Raw genomic sequence first — 12515 nt, forward strand, 5'->3', positions numbered from 1 at the left:
CCGCTGACGACCCCGTGTACTCAATGCGTCGGTGCAAAGCAAAGTTTTTACGATCGTGTACTCACATAATAAACTACTCAAGCTGAAAAAGAACAATTTTAAAGTTGTTCCCGGACCAGTGCCTTCCCCACAGTTGACATTAATAAAAACCAAGCCATAAATGTGAATCAATTTCTTCCAAGACTCACCTCTGGCATTACTTGTGACACAGTTGATGTGTCCAGGCGATAGCTGGCAGCGACACATGGTTCCAAGCAACCAGTCGCCAGGATGCGTGATGTCATTGCCATTCTGCACCGCACTAACAGGTGTGTTGTGGGTGGCCTGGTGGAGAAAAACAGGGCTACGCTCCCAACTAACTCATCTAACTTGCTACTATCCATTCGGAACTATTCAAAGTGTTTCTCGCAGTCCATTATCTTCCTGTCCTTCACCAGCGTACTGTATTCTTCGTCCCTAGTCTGGTTTAATGGTCTTTAATAGCAGCTTCTTTTTTTTTTTTTTTTTTCTTTTTTTCAAAAGCTATACAGCAAATAAGCTCTTCCTCCCCACTCGATGACCCCATGGCAGAAAGTGTGGAAAATGTAGGAATTTGTCAGGAGAAATGTAGAAAATTGGTTCCCTCGACTATGAAGTCTCAAACGTCCAGAGACAGTCCACGTGGAGACTGCGCCGCTCACAGTACGCCAACTCTGTGGTAGCCTTTACTGCACTCAATGATTCAATAGGTTGTAGAGCCACCTTTTAGCAGCAATAAGTTGACAGAGTTGTTCTCTGTCTGTTTGAGGTCCAGGCTTTGACTGGGCCATTGGAACACCTTAGTTCTTTTCTTTTTCAGCCCTTTTGTGGTAGATTTGCTGCTGTGGCTGAAATCAATGTCCTGTTTTATGACCCAGTTTGAGCCTAGCATCAGTTGTCAGGCAAATGGCCTCACATTTGACTTTAGACTATATTACCATAAAGAGAGGTTTGTCATCAACTACAAGGTGCTCATGTCTTTTTGCTGCAAAACAAGCCCAGATCATCACCCCTCCTTCACCGTGCTTGACAGTTGGTATGTGGTGTTTTGTGCTGACACGCTGTGCTTGGTTTGCAGCACACATTGCACTGTGCATTTTAAACAGACATCTCTACTTGGTTCAGTGGACATTGTTGCAGACATATTGGGGTTTATTTAGGACTAACTTTGCAAGGCCAGGTTGTGCTACCATTAAAATTAGATTAAAGAGGCTTTTTCCTAGCAACCTTTTCAAACAAGCCACTCTCATTCAGTCTTTTTCTAATAGTCTGTCACAAAATTGAACATTTAACATGCTGACTGAGGCCTTTCTCTAAGGATTGCACAATCTGACCTTGGGATGATTGGCTGGGACATCCACTCTTGGGGAGAATCGGCAGCTGGGTTAGGCATTTCTGTTTAGAAAATCTTTTTTTTTTTTGGTTGCTGTTTTGTTCTCCTTATTTCTAGATTTTGAAGTATAAATTAGTAAACAATTCCTCTGCAATTATAGATCAACAAAACATAGAAATATATTTTACTACCTCGGCTTCATGCTTTATTGCAGAGAAAAGCACACCTGATCGCGGCTTACCAGCGTGACTTTGAGTCATTTAGCTCGAGGGTTTCTACTACATAATAAACCTGCTGAAACATGAGCAGGGCTGACAGCATGTGACGCTGTGAACCTTTTACAGATTTCCCAACACTCCTGTGAGCATAACGCTGTCACCAGTTTGTCCACATCTTTATCTGGAAAACTTGCATATCTTTGTTTTTCAAAGGATGATATATCGATATATAGATCTTCTGTCTGTAATCTAATGTGCCAAAACATTCTGTAGTCGGTCTGTAGTTAGTCTGTTGAGCAGAAAATTAATTGGCTATCGTGCAAAAATATCAGGTCAGTTGTTTTTTTTTTTTTTTTTGTTTGGAATATGTTTTGGTTTATTGTCATTGAAATAACAGGCCTCTGAAAGACATTCCCTTAAAAAATGTTGTTATATTTATGCACCATATATGTTTAAATCACCATTCTCCTTCTCATTTTGACAGTTTTTGATATATGAAATATTTGATCCAGCATTATTGATTGATTTCACCTCTACAGGAACCTACTGCCAGCAGAGGGAAGTGGAGGCCATCACTGAAGGAGTCGAGGAAGATGAGGGCTGCTGCTGCTGCGAGCCAGGACATCTCCCTCACATCCTGTCCTTCAATGCTGCCTTCGGTCAGCACTGGCTGGCCTGGGAGGTGCTGGTTACCAAATATGTTCTGGAGGGTTACAGTATCACCGACAACAGCGCCGCCTCTATGCTGCAGGTGTTTGACCTGAGGCGCATCCTCACCACTTACTACGTCAAGGTTTGTTTTCTCGTGTCTGAATGTTGAGGAACAGCTCTAACATTTTGGAAACATTTGGAAAGGAACTGAACTTGTTGTCGCTCTCTGGGCTCAGGGTATCATCTACTACGTGATCTCTTCACCCAAGCTCGAAGAGTGGCTGGCCAACGAGACCATGAAAGAGGGCCTGCGAGGATGTGGAGAGAGGAACTACGTGGACCTGGATCCCACCTTCAATCCAAACATCGATGAGGATTATGATCACCGGCTCGCAGGCATCTCCAGAGACAGTTTTTGTGGCATCTACCTGGGTTGGATCCAGTACTGTAACTCTCAAAGGGCTAAGGTATACCTTTAAAGCTTTTCTATCAGATAGATATCTTTCCCGTATGGTATTCCTTGTGATTTTTCTTTACAACCAGTTTGGTCGGCATTGATGGTGATTGGGTGGGATTGGTTTTTTGCTGAAGATAAGTGAAACCATAAAACAAAAATGCACTTCATCTAAGCCAACAGTAAAAGTTTTAGATACAATGAGATGCAGTTGATATTTCAGACAGGACTTTCCTGTTTCTGTTTTGTTTTATTTTGTAGCCACTAAACAGCGATAAAGACTCGCCTCTTGTGATGCTCTGCTTCGGCCTGTGCGTGCTGGGAAGGAGAGCACTGGGAACCGCAGCTCATCACATGTCCAGGTTATCTAGTAATCTTTATTATACCGAGTGAATGATTTATAACACATGCACATGCCGTGATATAAACTAATTTCTTGTCTCTTGACTTTTATACAATTTGTCACAGACTTTTTAAGTATGTTATTGGATTTTGGTGGGACAGATAACTGGTAAATGTAAGGAACGTGGTATAAATATAAATCTGAAAATGTGGCTTTCGTTTGTGTCTAGCCTCTTAATAAAATCCGGTGCAACTAATTGCCTTCAGAACATCTGGTTATTTAAGAGGAACTAGCAGTGTGTCATTTTATCTCAGTATAAATCCAGATGTCCTGTGAAGGCCTCAGAGGTCTGTTAGTCTGGACAACAAACAGCATCATGAAGACCAAGACACACAGCAGACGAAATGTGGATAGTGGTTCTCTGTTTAATCCATCATCACTGAAACTGGTCAGAGTTGATTGGAAGATGGATGGAACTAAATAAAAGACAATACTGAATGAAACCGGCTGCAAAGGACTTGAGATAGGGCAGAGGGCAGACGTTGACCTCCCAGCAGAGAACGACCCTAAACATACAGTCAGAGCTACAATGGAATAGTTTAGATCCAAATATATTCATGTGTTAGAAGGGCCCAGTCAAAGTCCTGAGTTAATCCAATCAAGAACATGTTGCAAATCTTGATGTTTAAAGATGATCTCCATCCAATCTGTCGGAGTTTGAGATTTTTTGCCAAACAGAAGGGTTAAAAAAATGTCAACGTTTCTAGATGTGTTAATCTGGTAGCGACATACCCTTCAAGAAAGATGGGTTTACAAAGTATTAAATAAAAATTCACATCAAATTTATTAGATTATTAATAAATAGCATTTTCCTTTAACTTCAAAATTATGTGCTACCTTGTGTTGGTCTTCCACATAAAATCCTAATGAAATGCACTAAAGTGTGTGTTTGGAACGTTGCAAAATGTGAAAAGGTTTGATAGGTATGAATGCTTTTGCAAGACGCTGTCCATGCTTACATTTTTATTTTCCGTCTCGGTAGAGAATGGCGTTTAAAACTTACATCTCTTGTTTCTGATTTCCCTCCCAGCAATCTGGAGTCTTTCCTTTATGGACTGCATGCATTATTTAAAGGAGACTTCCGCATCTCCTCAGTGCGAGACGAGTGGATCTTTGCAGACATGGAACTGCTCAGAAAAGTTGTGGTGCCTGGAATCCGAATGTCTCTTAAATTACACCAGGTAGGAGGCTGCAAGTGTTCTCTAATCAAGGCTCGCACTGAGACACAGTCTCATCGTCTAGTGCTTCTTTTCTCTCAGGACCACTTCACGTCCCCTGATGAATATGATGAGCCGGCCATTCTTTACGAGGCGATCTCCTCACACCAGCAGAACCTGGTCATCGCTCACGAGGGCGACCCGGGCTGGAGGAGCGCTGTGCTGTCCAATGCCCCTTCACTCCTCGCCCTGCGCCACGTGCTGGACGAAGGCACGAACGAGTACAAGATCATCATGCTCAATCGCCGATACCTCAGCTTCCGCGTCATCAAGGTGGGACCCCTTCAGCCTGATTCAGCAAGCTTTGCATGTTCTATGACACAATGGTTAATGAGAAACTCCTGCTTGTGCCGCAGGTGAATAAAGAATGTGTCAGAGGCCTCTGGGCTGGGCAGCAACAGGAGCTGGTGTTCCTGAGAAATAGAAATCCTGAGCGTGGGAGCATCCAGAACGCCAAGCAGGCCCTGCGTAACATGATCAATTCTTCCTGTGACCAGCCCATTGGGTATCCGATCTACGTGTCTCCGCTGACCACCTCCTACTGCAACACACATCCACAGCTCGGACACATCCTGGGAGGGCCCATCAGCATCGCCAACATCTGCAACATTGTTGTCAGCACCTGGCATAGGTTTGGGACGGTTATGAAATAACCACATGCTAATTTTTAACACATTCACATTATGTGATGTTATAAAGTTGTGAACAGATAGTTGTGCGTGTTAAATATTTGGCGCAAAAGTGAGACTAAAAGCATTTTTGTTGCAGGTTAAGGAAAGGCTGTGGTGCAGGTTGCAACAGTGGAGGGAATATTGAGGATTCGGATGCAGGGGGTCTGTCGTGCGGCAGTGGGAATGGGACAGGCGGAGATTCTCACCAGAGCTCAATGTCGCACGGTGGAACCACTGGACCTGCTCCTCCTCACTCATACCAGCCCCATTCTCTAGGTGGGAACAGCTCAGTTTAACGGCACGTCATTATAGAGCCCTGCAAAAGTATTGAAATTGAACTTTTTCAGATTTTTGTGATGTTACAACCACGGACTTTGGTGTATTTTAGTCGGGATTTCTTGTGATAGACCAACACAACGTGGTGCATATGTAAAGTGTGCATGCACATGCGTTCAGGAATCTTTTGGGCTATGTTCCAGTGATACACGTCTACAGAGTGAAATGTTTTCCCATTTTTCTTTGCAAAATAGCTGAAGCTCAGGCAGACTGAAGAGAGCCACAATGGTATTTAGGTCTGGATTTTATCTTAACTATTTCATTGTAGCTTTGGCTTTATTGAGGGTTCTCCTGCTGCAAAGTGAACCTCGGCCTCCTTTTCAAACATTCTTTTCAGCCTCTAACATGGGTTCCTACAGTACTGCCCTGTAATTGGCTCCAATCATCTTGCCATCTACTCTTGACTAGCTTCTCTGTCCCTCCTGAAGCAAAGGATTTCCATGACATGAACCCTCCACCACCATTTCCTTCTCCCACCTTCAGGTTTGTCAGAGAACCTTCTTCACTAATGTTCTCTGACAAACCTCTGGAGCCTTCATGGAACAGCTGGGTTTTTTTCTGAGATTAATTAGTACCCAGGGTGAATTTGTCTACCATCTAGGTGACCTCAGAAGTCAATAGGTTCCACTGGATTATTTAAGGGTGTCGAATTGATCTATTCTGTTATTTGTATTACTAAATTTTATCACTTATTTATAATGCTTTGTGTTGGTCAATCACATAAAATCTCAATGACATACACTAAAATTGTGGTCATAATATGACAATTTGCTGGCCCTGTACACTTCAAACCTTTTGGATCTGTTTTAAACCTATCTTCTGTCTCCAGGCACCAGCCAGAGCGCTCAGTCTGTTCAGTCCGGTTTGGTGCGTCAGTCCCCGGCCCGTGCCTCTATGGCCAGCCAGTCTTCATCATTCCGCTATAGCAGCAGCCGCCATTCATCCCTGCGCACCTCCACTACAGGCTTGGAGCCCTGCCGCCGCTCCTCCACCAGCCAGCTGTCCCTGCGCACGCTCCCCACATCCCTGCAGCTCCGGTTGGGCTCCACGTCTGACCCTGCTGGCCCCTCGTCCTCCCTCTCCAGCCACAGCATCCCTCCTTGCAAACGCCACACTTTAGTGGGCCTCCTGGGAAACGACGGTGTCTGCAGCACCGTGACAGATCCCCTTAGCCAGCTTCATAACCATCATCACCATCCACAGCAGCACAACCCCACCGTCTCCACGGTACGGAGAGATGACATCTCGTACAGAGTGCAGGTTTGTAAAGATTGTTAGCTGTTCCAGCTACTGCCATGCCTGTCAAATATGTACATGTGTGTTTGTGAACATATTAAGACACTCATTAAGTCATGTCTGCTGCTGACTGTTGGTGATGTTTCGTAGCTAGTGGATGTGACTCAGGTGCTCGAGAACATCAACCTGCCGAAACGGAAGGAGCTACTGTGGCCTGACGAGACCATGAGACTGAGGGCAGGACGGACCTGCTGGAGGGACTGGAGCCCTGTTGAGGGCATGGAAGGTCATGTAAGTTTTAGCTATCACCTGAAGAAAAAGTCCTTAAAAGGTCAAAAACAATCTTCTTGGATCTATCTTGATTACCCATGCTCCTTCTTCACAGGTTGACGTTATATCCTGAGTTTATATTACCAAAATACAACAGGGTTTTAGCCTATTGGCACTTTTCTTTACTCTTTCTCTAGAAGGATCTTTCCCCCTTCACATTGCCTTTTAAAAAGAATGTACAGCCACAGCTTACACTCAATAATCTTTAAACATAGCCTGCCGGACCCAGTCTGACCGGCTCCAACAGACTAATAGCCTTGCAGTTTTCACAGGTACTCAACTCTGACTGGAGTTCAGTTATTGCTTTTTGGTTTTACCCTCATTTAGCCTGACCTTACTAGGCTACTAGGACCCTCGTTCGTGATTCTGTTCGGGTGCATTCGAACTTTGGTGTTTTGTTGAAAACGTATACGCATTTTCACCAGTTTTGGAAACCAAGCATGATTCATCTTTTTTTTTTTTTTTACCATGCCCTGTCCGGCAGATTAGCGCTCAGAATTGTTGTCTGGGTGCCAAGAAAAAGCCCAACAAGCCCAACTCAAGTGGAGCAATACGGCTAACTCTAAAATGCTTCGCTTGATTTTTTATATTAGAAACTGCTTTGGGATTATTTCAGTTGTTACGGACACGGAGACAAAAACGAAAAGGAAAAAATAAGAAGCAAGAAAGAGAGAGAGGTTGGGCAAAAAGGAAAAAGGGAGAGAAGGAGAATAGAATGGAGGAGAGAAAGAATGATGAAGAGATTACAAGATAACACCCTAGCAGATTGCTTCTACACCTGCAGAAACATATATAATAATAGCATTGTTACCAAAAGTGCACGGTTTTTCTGGTGGAAACATGTGAAACCAGGTCAGGAACTGGAACAGGCTCAGAATCGCATTTGTAGAAAAAGGCTAAAAAAGAGCTGTACATTAAACCAGCTAACGTTATGTTAAAAACACTTAACTGTTATCCAGTGCATGTTAATACAATATACCTACTCACAGCAAACTTTTATGAGCATAGCTTGCAAAACTCTATCATAGACCATGAACACTATTTTGTTGTTATACCAAATGAGGATTTTCCCCTCACAACCTCAGTGCCTTTCAGACTATACATTAATGTTGAGAGTGAAAGAAGCATTTTTTATGGCAGGTTCGTGGTTACTTGTGGGGCTGGAGAGACCGTGACAGATGCTGCAGCTTCCTGTCTGTCTGTGTGATGTCACCTGCGCTGCACACTGTCCTCAGACAGCTAAGTGTTTGGAGGAGAGCAGACCAGAGGGCAGCTAAAACACTAGTTACTAAAAATTACAACATTCAAAGCTGAGTGAGGCGCTAAGATAATGATGCAGGCAAAGGACTTTTTCTGCAAGTTTTGTTTGCGCACAGTTTACTGGAACCAAACTGAAATATCTATTAAATACTAGTTTTGTTTGTTTTTTTGCGGCACTAGTGGCCTTTATTTTCTCATTTTCTGACAGTAGAGGGGGGTGGAGGGAGTTGGAAAGACATGCAGCAAAGGTCAACAGGCTAGAACTCGAACATGGGTTGCTTGTTTACCCCTGTGCCACCACCGTGCCTCGCCACATTGACATATTTTATGAGCTGTGTGTTTTATTGTTCTGTCTTTCCAAAACAGACTAAACATGCTAGCAATACCCTGATGTCCATGATTTGATTGCAGAAAGAAAAAAAGACACTGGTTATCTATGCTCACCTCATGTTGTGACATAATTTGGATTCCTTATGTAATCTTTTCACACTATAAAATACACAAGTGGCAGGAATAAAGGGGTATTCAGACACCCACATACATTATAAGCTGCCCAGCGCTAATGTAACACTACTCCTGTTTCCTCTGTAACAACCTCATTAATATACTTGCTTCATGAATTTAGTTGGCTGCTTCTTCATCAATAACACCCCTCCTGTGTTGTCCGCCTGTAGGTGATTCACCGGTGGGTGCCTTGTAGCCGAGACCCAGCCAGTCGCTCCCATATCAACAAGACCATCCTGCTGGTACAGGTGGAAGATAAGCTAGTGCCCATTATTGATACTGGGGTCATTGAGTTGGGTGCTGAGGTTTGAGACTATATAGCGAGCACACACAACTGCACACATGACCAGCTGCTTGTGTGGAGACAGCCAGACGCAACCCACTGGCTTTCACCAGAGCTCAAGATCCTACACACAAGGGAACTGGGAGCTTCCCCCTCGCTCCCATTCCTTAGCGCTGAGGGGGGAAAGGAAGCCAGGGAAAAGTGCAAGCACGGGCAGAGTCTACTTTTATCGAACATTATTTACCGCATCCACAGTATCTGCCTTGCGTTGCATTTCAGAAATGCTGCATGATGGTAAACAACCCTTACGTTAAGTTATTCTTTGCTACTGTTAATTCATTTCTATGCATTACATCCACAGTTTTCTTAGATTTTTCGGCAGAGTGTAAGGCATGTGAGATTTTTTTTCCTAATGTTTTGTAAATCCTTTAATATTTTTGCCAAATGATTCTGTTCATTATTTGCCATGGTTTTTTGTTTTTTTTTTTACAAGTAAAAGCTTTCCTGTACTTTGTTTTGGCTGCCAAGACTGCAGAGAAAGTTATCATGCAGGACGGAGACAGGTGAGGGACTCAAGAAAGCTGTCCCCCCAACCAGCTCTGTTTGATTGTTGTCATTCCTTTTTGTGGATTAGTTTGAATTTTGCAAGATTAAGCTGCGCAAAGAAAGAAAGAAAGAAACTTGCACTATTTTTTTTAAGTGATGCACTACAATCTTTAGATCACCTTTTATTTATTACAGACTCTGAATGACCATGGTTACTGATGCCTTGGGGAATGACAAAATGCAATCATTATTCTGTTTTCAGACATTTTTATTTCAATTTTGTTTTGGTTTGATAAACTTGAAAATAACTTTTTACTGTATATGAATTAATCTATACATATATATATATTTACACAAATATATATAATGTCTATATATGAAAGATTTTGTTTTGAATATTTATTACTGTGAAACATAGTATTTACACTTTGTTCGATCTCTTTTTTTTCCTTTTGGGACAAAGCTTATGTATTAAGGACCATCGGTTGAAAACAAGATGCCGCTTTTTTGATGGACTGTTTCACTATTTAACTGAATTCTTTTCTATATGGAGAAATAAAAAAAGGTTTGATTTAATGTTCTCTTTACTGTTCCTCCTAATTTTTTATGTTTTTTTTTTACTGAGTCAGAAGCTGATATTGACTTTAGAACAGTTTACAGTAACTTTCAGATACATCCGTACCACTTTAACTTCACATTTTGTCGCAATACATCTACAAACTTTATTTAGTTGGATTTTATCTGACCAACATAAAGCAGTGGATGATGTTGAAGAGCAATGAAAAAGAAAAGTGTTACATGTTTTGTTTTTTTTCTACCCTCCTTTATTTTCAGCCCCTAAATAAATCCACTGCAACTAGTAAAACAAAGCAATATTTAATAGATCATCCAACGATGGGAGAGATCATACCCGTCTAAACTGACATGTCAGGCAAAAGGAGAATCAGAGAAGCAGCCAAAAGGTTCATGGTAACTGGAGGAGCCGCAGAATACCAAAGCTCAGGTGGGAAACGCTGATATTAGTCCTGCAAGTCTTGCTTTTATGGAAAGAAGAAGGTCATTGTTGGAAGTCAGCCATATATGAGACACAGTAAACCTGTGTGAGAAGATGCTCTGGTCAGATGGTACCAAAATGAAACCAATACAATTCTATTCAAACTACACCCCAACCTGAACACAATCAATAGTGTGTTCAGGTTCCCTGCCAGACACAGAAGCTGGTCCAAGTTGATTGGAAAATTGAGCTGAATACAGGGCGATCCTGGAAGAAAATGTGACTGCAGCAGAGGTTCACCTTCAAGAAGGACGACAACAATACAGCCAGAGCTCTGATCCACAGAATGGAAACCATATTCACTGAAAATTGCTCTTCACAGACAATATCCAATCAATCTGAGAGAGCTAGAGTATTCTGTTAAAAGAATGACCCAAAATGTCAGTTCTAAATGATCAAGACAAAAAGACTTTTAAAGTTGTCTTTTTGGGTTTGTATCAAAAATTAAAGTCTTTTAATTGCAGCTAAAGATGGTTCTACAGCATATTGACTCAGATATGAGTACATGTGAACATCACACTTTTTAGATTTTGAAAACATTTTGAAAACTATCATTTGCCTTAAATTTAAAAAGTGCACTACTTTGTGTCGCTCTACCACATAAAATTCCAATAAAATACATTAAGATCTATGGTTTTAATGTGGCATTCTGTAGCAATGTTGAAGTTTTAGGAATATATTTGCAAGGCACTGAAGATCAGCTCATCAAAACCTGTGTGGACCTTCAAAGTAATACAAGAGCTTAGTTTTTACAGGGCCACCCTGTCTGTTTAAATTTAAAGAGCAACTGAAGCTCAAATCTAATTTTAGATTAACAGAATGTAAGCTTCTGTAAGAGGAATCATATAAATAGAAATTGTTTTTTGTACACCAGTGCATTGCAACATAATAGTTTTCCCAGGGGCTTCCCAAACACATTTTAATCAAAAACTTTTGATTAGGATCATCTGTGCGAGCAATATATCTTTAACTTTTCCTTTGTGTTGCATATAAACTCAAATCTGTAAAGAATACTGAAGATGAAAAGCGGGCGAAGTACCAAACGACTCCTGTCTTAGCCATATAGTTTCCAGATCATCTACAGTCATATATTTCTGAGACCTCACAGTTTATGAATTTAATTTAGTCAGCTTGTAAACTGCAAGAAAAAGTTAGGTGATGCATTTTCCTATTAAAGTTCTTAACCAGGGTTCACTGATCTGAATGCTTACAAGAGAAAGTCTGTGCAGACATTCATAGCAGCCTGTCTTTCTCCAGAAAAAAATATGTTAATGTTGTTTTTTAGGTTTTCAATGAAGATCAACACGAGTGTTGATGATGTATGGAAGATAATAGACGTCTTGTTATAAGGGATGAGCTGCATGGCCCTCTACTGAGAGGACAGCCCTGCTGACCGCATGAGGATGCACAGAATGCAGCATGCTTGGAGGCAGAGGGTGAGAATCTCAGTTGTTAACCGAGCACATCTTAGCTGACCAGCATGAAACGCCTTTAGTGCTTTTTCCTGCTAACATTGCTCCTTCGGGTAACGGGATGGATTATTTTTCATTGCAAGTGGCTGCTGTGCTTTTGCTTTGACCGGTTCTGTAGCAACATCTGTATTTTAGCAGTATACAGGTCCTTCTCAGAATATTAGCATATTGTGATAAAGTTAATTATTTTCCATAATGTCATGATGAAAATTTAACATTCATATATTTTAGATTCATTGCATACTAACTGAAATATTTCAGGTCTTTTATTGTCTTAATACGGATGATTTTGTCATACAGCTCATGAAAACCCAAAATTCCTATCTCACAAAATTAGCATATCATTAAAAGGGTCTCTAAACGAGCTATGAACCTAATCATCTGAATCAACGAGTTAACTCTAAACACCTGCAAAAGATTCCTGAGGCCTTTAAAACTCCCAGCCTGGTTCATCACTCAAAACCCCAATCATGGGTAAGACTGCCGACCTGACTGCTGTCCAGAAGGCCACTATTGACACCCTCAAGCA

The 12515-nt window shown here is 41.7% G+C and overlaps 1 protein-coding gene across 1 annotated transcript in view; it reads left to right on the top strand.

Annotated features, from left to right (window-relative positions):
- Positions 1 to 10036, top strand: part of pcnx1 (pecanex 1) — a 54281-nt gene extending 44245 nt beyond the window's left edge. Inside the window, exons 27-36 of the mRNA XM_047345130.1 lie at positions 2109 to 2362; positions 2457 to 2687; positions 2936 to 3036; positions 4108 to 4258; positions 4337 to 4567; positions 4651 to 4925; positions 5063 to 5241; positions 6131 to 6561; positions 6688 to 6828; positions 8802 to 10036. Coding sequence (XP_047201086.1) covers positions 2109 to 2362; positions 2457 to 2687; positions 2936 to 3036; positions 4108 to 4258; positions 4337 to 4567; positions 4651 to 4925; positions 5063 to 5241; positions 6131 to 6561; positions 6688 to 6828; positions 8802 to 8942 — 2135 coding nt within the window. The 3' untranslated portion in view covers positions 8943 to 10036. The remainder of the gene's footprint in view (positions 1 to 2108; positions 2363 to 2456; positions 2688 to 2935; positions 3037 to 4107; positions 4259 to 4336; positions 4568 to 4650; positions 4926 to 5062; positions 5242 to 6130; positions 6562 to 6687; positions 6829 to 8801) is intronic.
- Positions 10037 to 12515: the final 2479 nt, after the last annotated feature.

The sequence above is a fragment of the Girardinichthys multiradiatus genome, chromosome 19 (assembly GCF_021462225.1).
Source record: "Girardinichthys multiradiatus isolate DD_20200921_A chromosome 19, DD_fGirMul_XY1, whole genome shotgun sequence".
In the NCBI taxonomy this organism is placed as follows: domain Eukaryota; kingdom Metazoa; phylum Chordata; class Actinopteri; order Cyprinodontiformes; family Goodeidae; genus Girardinichthys; species Girardinichthys multiradiatus.